At 49.1% G+C, this 10,095-nt stretch overlaps 5 protein-coding genes across 5 annotated transcripts; 2 read left to right on the top strand and 3 right to left on the bottom strand.

The window, feature by feature from the left end:
* Positions 1–928: 928 nt before the first annotated feature.
* Positions 929–2,731, top strand: CTAM01_16481 (uncharacterized protein; the record flags this gene model as incomplete). Its single annotated transcript, XM_060532474.1, has 2 exons — positions 929–1,014; positions 1,087–2,731. 2 exons carry the CDS (start codon positions 929–931, stop codon positions 2,729–2,731), a joined length of 1,731 nt encoding a protein of 576 aa, XP_060372960.1.
* A 104-nt stretch (positions 2,732–2,835) lies between these two features.
* Positions 2,836–3,741, bottom strand: CTAM01_16480 (uncharacterized protein; the record flags this gene model as incomplete). Its single annotated transcript, XM_060532473.1, has 2 exons — positions 2,836–3,395; positions 3,501–3,741. 2 exons carry the CDS (start codon positions 3,739–3,741, stop codon positions 2,836–2,838), a joined length of 801 nt encoding a protein of 266 aa, XP_060372959.1.
* A 1,466-nt stretch (positions 3,742–5,207) lies between these two features.
* On the bottom strand, positions 5,208–5,820 carry CTAM01_16479 (uncharacterized protein; the record flags this gene model as incomplete). Its single annotated transcript, XM_060532472.1, has 4 exons — positions 5,208–5,414; positions 5,484–5,539; positions 5,597–5,727; positions 5,783–5,820. The coding sequence occupies 4 exons, from the start codon at positions 5,818–5,820 to the stop codon at positions 5,208–5,210; spliced, it is 432 nt and encodes a 143-aa protein (XP_060372958.1).
* An 832-nt stretch (positions 5,821–6,652) lies between these two features.
* CTAM01_16478 (uncharacterized protein) lies at positions 6,653–7,142 on the bottom strand (the record flags this gene model as incomplete). The annotated part of the gene is made up of 2 exons (XM_060532471.1): positions 6,653–6,966; positions 7,058–7,142. The coding sequence occupies 2 exons, from the start codon at positions 7,140–7,142 to the stop codon at positions 6,653–6,655; spliced, it is 399 nt and encodes a 132-aa protein (XP_060372957.1).
* Positions 7,143–8,126: 984 nt separating this feature from the next.
* On the top strand, positions 8,127–8,921 carry CTAM01_16477 (uncharacterized protein; the record flags this gene model as incomplete). The annotated part of the gene is made up of 2 exons (XM_060532470.1): positions 8,127–8,662; positions 8,744–8,921. 2 exons carry the CDS (start codon positions 8,127–8,129, stop codon positions 8,919–8,921), a joined length of 714 nt encoding a protein of 237 aa, XP_060372956.1.
* Between the last annotated feature and the right edge of the window lie 1,174 nt (positions 8,922–10,095).

Below are 10,095 nucleotides of genomic sequence, written 5' to 3'. Positions count from 1 at the left end.
CGATCCCAATACGAAGTTCGCGAACATCAGGGATATCCATCGGGCTCAAATCGAAGCGGGTGAAAAGGAGGTTATCACGGCTGAATCCAGCGACTCTGAATGCCCTAGTGAGGCTGGCAGCTGTATTGTAGTGGGTGTGGTTGAGGATCAATAGTTAATAGTAATGAGGAGGTTGGGTTGTGATCCCATCGTTTTTGTGGTGCCAGAAACAGGGGGGTGCCAGGAAGTGGGTATGTTGACTTATCGAGGAAATGCAAGCCGTCCAACGAGGCCGGGTTGTTTCTACGGGCTCATACATACTGTGTAGCAAATCTTGGGTGCCACGGCATTCTAGCGAAATACAAGTGGCTCTTCTCACAGCCTGAAGAGGGTCAGATCACTGGTCGTTGACCCGGCCTCACATCGCCAAGGGAGATACGTGAAATATAACATACCGTATCCTTCATCGATGGGCGACCTGCGATATACAGAGCCCATGCGGCTTGCAGGCGGTGAGGCGTCGCGCTTCAACCACAATCAGGCCATGACTCGGTCAGCTCACCGAAAGCTTAGCCCTCTGGCGAGATTACACTTTGACCCTGGGCATCAGCCAGAACGGGGGACGATGAAACTCTATCGGCGACCGCCAATCAGCACAGTTAAATGGTAACCGAGTACTGGTTTCTAGGAAAGTTAGTTTAAGCCATCGCATACCTCCTTTGACGTCAGCCCCTCTTCTCCTCGATTCACAACACCTCTAGGTCGAGTCGAGTTGAAAGGGCCCGGCCAAAGTGTCGCTCAGCTCCACCCTCCCCTTCTGCCGGCAGAAATATAGCAGCAGCTCGCATTCGATATCTCGCGTCGCGCGCCCTTGCCGCGCCTCCGAAAGCCCCACTATTCGAGCCCGGCGTGTCCGGCGGACTGTAAGGTCTCGTTAGAGTTCGTTGCCATGAGCTGTGGCCGTTCTCCACCCGGTACCTCCGGATCCAAGTCACGGCCATCCGTCCAAGCTAAGAAGAGTTGCACACCTTGCAGGTAAGTCCGAACATTCCGTCGCGGTACAACATAGGACGATGTCAGAAGGACTCGGACTGACCTGGTCTCTAGAATCCATAGAGTCAAGTGTGATGAGACAAGACCAGCTTGTCGACGGTGTAGCATCACAGGCAAGGTCTGCGATGGCTACGGCGGTGAGGGTGGCGGTCCAGCGGCCCGCAGACCCTCACTGCCACTTCTCCAGACCTCATCAGCATCTCCATCGCGTTGCGACACACATGCGGGCTCGGCGGAGCTGAGCTGTACTGATAAACTTCACTTCGAGTGGTTCGTGAGCCGGACCACGAACCAACTGCCTGGCGTCTTCAACTCGCCGTTCTGGAAGACCTTGGTGCTTCAAGCTAGCTCGACTGAGCCTGCTATCCTCTATGCTATCCTCGCCCTGGGTGCGGCCCACGAGACATCAAACATCGACGCATGCATCGTCAAACGGGAGCCGTCAAGTCCCGAGACAGCGGATCAACAGGAACACCTCAGCCTGCAGTATTACAACAAGTCCATTTATCACCTTCAGAAGCATCTACGCACGCCAAGCACAGAATCAATACGCGTCGTTCTAGTTGTCTGCACGGTCTACATATGCATGGAGTTCATGCAAAAGCGATACAAGACGGGATTCCTTCACTTCAGGCACAGTCTCCAGCTTCTAGGAAGCTTGTTGAGATCTTACACTCCGACATCATCAAGCGACCCAGCAGATGACTGGTTCGTTGATGTCATACCTCGACTAGATATCCAAGCGACTCTTCTTACGAACGAGTTTTACCAAGGTGCCGGCACTAAACACACCTCATCGATATGGCCGCCAATGCCCCGGCTGTTTCAATCAGTTCGGGACGCTAGCCAAAGCCTCGACGGCCTCTTGTTCAGAGCGTACCAATTACAGAAAGACGGTGCCGCGGCCGGACCAGCAGAAGATGCAGCTGACATCTTTGAGCTGCTCGCTACACAGCAGACCCTTCGGAACGAGCTAGAATCGTGGATACAAGCCTTTGAAATCTTCAAAGCCAGGACGTGGAACTTCGTAACAGATCGAGAGAGGCTCGCCTACGGACCGCTGCCGATTTATCACACTATGGCATACATCATCACCAATACTTCTCTAAATCCTGGAAATGAGCTTATCTTTGACCTATACACGAGTCACTTTGCGTCGGTTGTAGCTTCGGCGAGGCAGCTTATTGAGGCGACATCATCTGCAACCATGCTGACACCTGCTGCTGAATCGTCCCCAGAGGATTATACGCATCAAGCTGAGCACGCCTCAGACACGGGCTTGGTTCCGCCGTTATTCTTCACCGCTGTCAAGTGTCGCGTGCCCAGGATCAGACGTCAGGCATTGGAACTTCTTCTAGCATCCCAACGGCAGGAAGGAATCTGGGATGCGATATTATCCGCGCGGATAGCGAAAGAAGTGATGGTTCTTGAAGAGCGGGGTCTCTATGAAGGTGATGTTGACGAGAAGAGGGCTTCCCCAGATTTTGTGGTCCCGGTTCTGCCGGGGCCGCCCAGGATACACAAACTCTGGATCGAGGTGCCGGAGGAGCCACGCGGAGATATCCTTCTCAGCATCCAGAGGATCTTTCCAGAGGGCAAACGGGAGACCCTGGGAAGGCGGTTTCACGCGGAGCATGACTATTGGACTTCTGTTCCCGTAACACTACGCGTCGCTAAGGTCACTGAGCAGGCCAAGTAGGGAAGGCCGTGCTCCGAAGTGATCTGGAGGGAGGAGTCGCGAATACCCTTTGTACTATTATTTAACCCAATGCGATCAGTGCCTCTTCTGAGACGAGTACACATTCAGCGCATATCTGCGAAAGCTTTTGGTCTGTCGTCTCCAACTCCTGCCTGGCCCATGCCTTGGTGGGATGCCATCTCGTATCTGACATTCATGCTGCTGGCGGATATTTCATACAAGCCATGCCCCTCAACTGGCAGTTCTGGCTGCCATCCAGGGGCTTGGGCATAGTGATACGGTTGTTGCTGGCTCCCATCAAGGCTGTGCTTCTTCTCAGCTTGTGCGATCGGGGTTTTTCTCGCTTGTCGTCGACGCCACAAAAGCCACCCGATAGTGCCCATGCCCAACACTGCAGCAAAAGTAACTCCAACCGCAATGCCTGCTGCAGCTCCCGACGATGGGCCTTGATCTTTCGTCGTCGGCAGTGGTGTTGCTGCAGAGGTGTTGCTTGGTTGGGGTATTACTTGGGCTTCGGTGATGTTGAAATAGTGGCAGGTGACGCCCCAGTTTGCCGGTTCTTTGCCTGGCCCGAGTAATTCGAAGAAGTAGAGGTTGCTGAGTTTCGGATTAGGGAAGTCCTTTATGGAGACTTCCCAGTTAATTGACTTTGCTGAGGTGCTCGCTACGGCCGGGCAATCGATGTCAGCCATGGGAGTTCTCCCTAAGTTGCAGGCCTTCCGTCGCTTCGCCTATTTGAACTCAGGCTTAACAAGATCGTGCAACTCACCTACGACATCGATATAGTCTAAAGTGCTTCCGCCTCCTACCGATTCTTGCCATAATATCAACCTGGCAGAGTCGTATTCCATGTCCCAGTGGAGATCTATAATGTCTCCTATTGTGTAAGCGTTGTTGTCTCGGTAGTCATAGGCAAGACCTGGACCAGGTGGCCGGCGAAAACGGTTTTCGGCGGCGACAAATGCTGCGAAGAGCAAATAGAGACAAACCCACAGGCTTGATAGAGCCATGGCAACAAGTTGAAAGGTTCTTGATGGAAACGACTGATATGATGCGTGACGCTATGGACGATTTACTGCGACAAGGGGACTCAGATTTTAGCTAACTTCAGCTTGAACGACGGCAGGATGAGACATCCGGGACCTCGCAGCATTTAACAAAACCATTCTGCAAGGCAGAATCGCGGAGGATGCTTGACCCTGCTACGCAAAATAAGCGCTAACGATGTGCGACTAGGCGGTTACAATAAAATCCCACAGCCCCAAGTACCACCCTGTACGAAGGATCTGCCCTCAAGGAATAACAATGGCAAGACCTATCGCGCGCTGCAGCCGAGATGCGAGGCAGCAGTGTGCGGTCTCCCGAATTAGATGGTTTTCAGCCGCTCAATCGACTTTCTTCGATTGGACGGCAACCTAGGAGGGGCACTTGAATTATCAAAGTTCCATGTTCCTTTCGGAAGCTTGACCGATTCCCACGGGTTCCACACTAGATAGCAGTCACTTTGGCATGCAAAGATGCAACGGTAAGCTCGGGATCTCCACATTAACAGGTTAAGATTCTAACCAAGCTTAATTACAGTGGGGACCCATTAGTGTCCATACAGCGCACAGTATCCCGCAAAATCAGGGATTTTCAACAGTAAAAATAAGCATTAAGCATAATAATAAAAATAAAAATAAAAACATAACATAATATATTAAGCAATAATTTATTATATTAAAAAGTTATATTAGGTTTTATATCAAATTCGTTGTGTTATTAAATCTTTATTAAAATATGATAGGATGAATTTTATTTATAGTAGATTATAGGGCGTTAAGAGTGCGAATAATACTATGTTTATTAGTACGTTTTTAAAAAATTCGGGTACTAGTTTTTTAAACTATTAATTAAGTAATAGAGAAAATTACTAAAATTTTATAAAAATAATTTTTATATTATTTTAATAGTAAAATATTTTTAAGAATTTTCTTAGTTATAATTATTACTTAAATAGTAGAGATATTACTTATATTAGTATAATGAAGTTAGTGGGTTTACGCTGACGCACTGGGAGGTGTATTGAAACTAATGGGTCCTCACTGTAGACCATCTTTCCCGTAACCTAGTGTCCTTAGGGAATTGGGTGCTTGCAGTGCCTTGCCTAACGCCAGTTGTGAACTTTTGGTGATAGTGAGTTAGGCTGCCCGATTCGCTGAATCTCGCTAGAACCGCGCCTCTCTTGGCCCTGACCGAGCCTCGGCCAGATCGGTCGGAAACTTGAGAAAATTAACTCGAAATGTTTCTGCCTGGTCGTTGTGCTATCTATCTTATTGTACCCGGCTGGCTGCACTATCTGTTCTCATGCTTTCATGCCGACAACGCGCCGGAAGAGCAATAGCAAAAATCTTAAATATTTCACGTGTGCAGTAGTTTACCTAACCTTTCGGAGTATTTGAATTTACATATCCAGCAACCTGAATCAACGATAGTGTTACACAGGGTTACCAAACTTATCCGTCTTCTTTGCCTTGGAGGTGAAGCACTCATCATCTGGCCCACAGCCCTGCCAGTTGAAAGATTCCCCAGGCGAGAAGCATGCGCTGTCGCAATTCTGCTTCTTGCAAAGCCCATGCGCCTCATCACCGCCGACCCACCCATCATCTTTGGCACCGTTGACTGTTCCTTCTATCGCATGCCACTATTTCTCATCAGCAACCTAATCAACCTGATACAAAACCATTGGAGGGGAAGAATGGTGCCGACGTACGTAAGGGCCGCTGTACGGCGCGCCGTGTAGCTCATCAGAAAACCAATTGCCTCCAGCTATAAGATCTTATTAGCGACGACGAAGTTTAATAGCGTGAAGGCCAATTCTCTCACCATAAACGAACCGTCCGTCGTACGCGTTGACAACTGCTTTTGTTGCATCATCGTTGATTTGAACACCAACAAGACCCTGGTCGCTGATACAGGCGCAAAGGCGGTGCTTATCAGCGCTGACACCCGCCACCCTGGGATCAATTAGCTCTCAATTTCACTCGTACCTTACTCGAAGTGCCAGCTTACATCAGCAGGCTGAGTAGGCAAAGATCTCTCAACGACATGATAGTCTTGGGCTACTAGTATGATATGCCGAATCAATTATACGTGATTAAAAGATAGTCTGGATGATAGAAGCTGTGAACGAGAATTTGAAATAAAGTACGAGCTGATTGTGGCGAGGGGAAGTCGCACTCGAAAAGTCATTTACATTTGTATGTACTCTCCCAAGCCTTACGTGCCCCATGGAGTCCTCAGTGGATGGCAGATGGCTGATAAGGTATCGGCTTCCCCGACCTCTGGAGGTGTGAAATGTCGCTTTCATCAAGGCCTCAATATGACGATGCATTCATTGATTGAAGATTGCGGGGAATGTCATTTTTTCTTCCAATGCTCTACTTAATCATCCGAACTTTGTTTAATTATCAAATCAATGTACATTGCTTTTGAGTTTCCAGGCAACGTGTTCCCGAGTTCTTGATAAGGGAAAGTGTTATCTCACTATTCGTAGAATAAGAGGGGCCCGTGCCGAGTCATATCCTTCCCAGGAAGTCTGGGGAACAATCTATTCGGACCAAAGATCGCTGCCACTCTGCAACGGGCTTGTCCGGAAAATTGGGACTTCTCTTTGAGCATGACTAATGCCAAAGCATGGCATCCCGTTGACGCATGGATGATCTCAAAACAAATTTACCAGTGTGCTGTGAATGCCATTCTATCTGATTCGAATTGTAACCTGATGCCTACTCGATAGCATCGACTCAGTTTTTGTTCTTTGCCCTCAGACTCTCAAGAGATTGGTGGCTTCTAGACAAGGCCTATTCTATTTGGTATTTGATTGTGGGGAAACCATTGATTCGAAGTTTCTCGTCTGTCTTACCATCCGATTGTGGACTTCTAGGTCTTATCCGTGTGATCATAGGAAAAGCTCCTCAAGTGGTATGAGTCAAACCATCTATTTCCAGGTAAACATGCTGCGACAGATGCCACCAATTCAAGACAAGAGACTGTTATTAAGTCTTCTTGACCAATAACTAAGCTCGAGTGCTTATAGCTTGATTGATGGGTCTGTGTATGGCATGATGCCTTTGCCTGTTCACTAAGCCAGCCTTCTTTATCAATATCTTTGGTCAACACTTCATTTTCCTGGCACGCCCAAGCTCTCAACTTTGCAAACATCTCCATGACGTAGGCTCGAGCGAGCATCAGCGCTAGTAGACAACTGTGTATTTCCCGACTGCTCTGACACATTCGACGAAGAATGCACGCTTGTTGGTGGCAGTAATGAATACTACCACATACGTATCGAGAGGATGGGAGCTTTGACGGTGAGGAATAAGAGGTTGAGCGACATCAAGTGAGCTTCCCACATAAGTCTTGACGACATTTGTTCTCACTTTCCAATACCGCCGGTTATTGCTCCCTTCAAAATCGATGATCGCCAATTGCGTGCCCCTCTTTTCCTTCTAAGACCGGCAGAAGCGTTGTTTTAGGAATCATGGGCGTCCAAATTACGCGTGCTTTGGGCGAACAACTCCTGGAACACACATAGGCACTCCAATGGACAACATCAGGAAGTTTAAGGTCCTAGAACTAGATTCCAACTCATATAATAGACTGACTTGATTGGGTAGACCACTTTTGGTCAGGTAGTGCGCGATCAGATATATATACGAACTTGGCGCCTGCAGGGCATCATTCGTTTCTCGAAGATGAGAGTAAGGTGCGAGTTCTTTGTGGAAAGGAGAGTGTCACTAGTTTGGGACGAAGCAAGGGGCAGAAGCGTAATGATGCAATAAAGGTAGCAAACTCTTTGACGTTGTACAACCACACAGATGCCCTGAGCATTGTTTTACACAGCAATCATTCACCGTTTGTTCTCTTTCGATAGTGAAGTTTTTCAATACCTACAGAGCTAAGCTTGGAGAAAGTACCCAGTGTGGAAGACATCATCCCATACCTAAGCGGTGAAGTGAGTATTCCCAACATTCACTGTTCCACGTGACGCCACCCACATACCGGGTCTTTTCTTCAGTCTGCTTTCTCATATGCTCCTTCCTTCCCACTGTTGGTATCTCATAAGGAGGCTTCTGCCTGAGGTCAAATGGGCCATTTGCTCAAAGATCTTCCGGGCGTTATTCAGAAAAACGTGACCAGATGAGGTGGCTTGGTATTCCTTCCAAATTCTCCCTCATAGCTCAGCCCTTTCCTCCTACTTCATTCTGTCGAACACACATCCCCTCTTTCACATCTACTTCCTTTCTCTCTTTCATTGAGAAAAACTCGGTACTTCCCTCAAAAACCCTCGATTCTCGATCACCTTTACAACCACCCACATTGAGACCACTGACGAAGTTGAGGAACACTCATCATGATGATGGTCTCCCGTATCGTCTTCCAGGCAATCCTCGCCTTGGGTATTTATTCCCTGGCTACTTTTGCCCTGGCCGAGGACCTTACTATCACCAAGGCTGAAACCTTCCCCGTCATCGCCATCGAGGCCGGTCTTACCGCTCGCGATGAAACGATCGCCCCTCACGACTGCGGCGATATCCTCAGGCGCGGCATCACCCCTCAGATCGACTGCTCCTACTCGGAAGAGAACTGTGGTTTCCAGGACGACATTGAATACATCATCCGCATCAAGCCTATTGGCAAGGTCAGCACCCACTGGTGCGGCATGATGCGGGCGCAGGTTGCAAAGGAGACCAATTCCTATATCGAGGAGATTGTGATGAAGAAGTGCGACCGCACTTACGAGGCCAACGAGAATGGCAATGGCATGTGGCTTGTCCTCAACATTCAGCACATCCACTTTCTCGGTGATCGGCGCCCTGATGTCGAGCGGGCTATCAGGAACACCATGTGCCCTGGTGGTCCAAAGCTGGACTATTGGGTCAATGAGGGGTACATATCTCTTCCCCTTTCCACCCCTCCCCCCCGAGGCAACCTTGTTCAACTCTGTAGCTAACTTCTTTTCACCACTAGTTGCTACCGCTCCAGCATCTGTAGCAAGCGCTATTGGAATGTCGATAAGCGTCGCAGCTTGCCTGACGCCCTCGAGCAGATCTCTTACTCCAAAGGACGCGATGTCCTCAAGGTCCGCCCCGAGGTCGAGAAGCCTGTCACCGCCCTCGCCGCTACCAATGTTGTCGCTACCACTTAGCCGACTACGGTCCCCACAATCAAGCCGTTCCTATTGCCGAGAGTCTCACTTCGGACTTGCTCCACAAAGACACTCCCACCGGTTTCGAGGCTTCTCAACCCCAAGCGATCCATGGTATTACTCGTGGCCTTGACCACGACTTCGAATACGGAGGATACTTCCAGCTAGCGATCATTAGTAAGGGGGCATCTTCGTCTTGAGATGCTCAGAGCCATGGTATTTGAGAAGCAGCAATGCCATTTCCTAGCTTCTTTCTCAGTCTGCGGTTTGTTGTGGAGTGCCAGGGGGTACACACGTCTTCGAAGAACGATGTGATGACTATGGCTATGTTATTACAGTGCAGCTAGATAGGAACATAAATCGGCTCCCGTTGCGGTATCATCATCTAGTGCACCGACTTAACCCTGAACTAGTCTGAAGCTTTCCGTGCCATATTTCACCCAGTTATATTGAAGGGCAGCCGCTCATGTAGAAGGAAACGAGTCAAGAATAAGGAGGTAGTCGGCGAGCCAGTCGGCGAGCCAGTCAACGAGGGCTCTCCGCTGGGGCCCCTCAGCCGCTGGCACTTCTTGGAGTGCCGGGCAATGACCCTCTCGATACAGCTGTAACTCCTCTCCAAGATTGACAGTCTGTTCCTATGAGTACCTAGGTCATGGAGCGAGTCCTGTGACTTGTCTCTGTCATGGATCTCGCCTCAAATAGGAAAAGCCTAGGGAGCCTCGTCCATGTTTTCAATCGTTTTGCTCCTTTTGCTCTCCGATTGCCGTCCCGGAACAGCAGTGATAGGTTCTTTCGGAGGCGAAGTGCTATCAAGAGACGGCAAGATTTCTCCACTCCCAACAATGGCCTTGAAAAGCCTGTGGCAAAAGCCGGTATGTCTATTCAAATTGCTTGGGCGTTCTACGAATCTCATGCAGACTTCATAACCACGTTTAGCAAGCTCTATGCTCACAGGATTTTCACAGAAGCGCTGGAGTGCCAGCTGAACCACAATATGGGATAAAATGACAGATACCTCGACTTTCTGGGAACCGTAACTTTTCCACTCAACCATCGCCAACTGCACTCTTCCAGATATTGGGTTAAAATAATAAACGATCGTGGTCAGCTTGAGCATATCCAAAGGTTTTTATTGGATGGCGGATAAAGCACAGGCTAGAGATTGTAGACAACG

This window comes from Colletotrichum tamarilloi, assembly GCF_030869305.1.
Source record: "Colletotrichum tamarilloi strain Tom-12 chromosome Unknown Scaffold_225.1, whole genome shotgun sequence".
NCBI lineage: Eukaryota > Fungi > Ascomycota > Sordariomycetes > Glomerellales > Glomerellaceae > Colletotrichum > Colletotrichum tamarilloi.
This window is presented reverse-complemented; position numbering and strand designations above follow the sequence as displayed.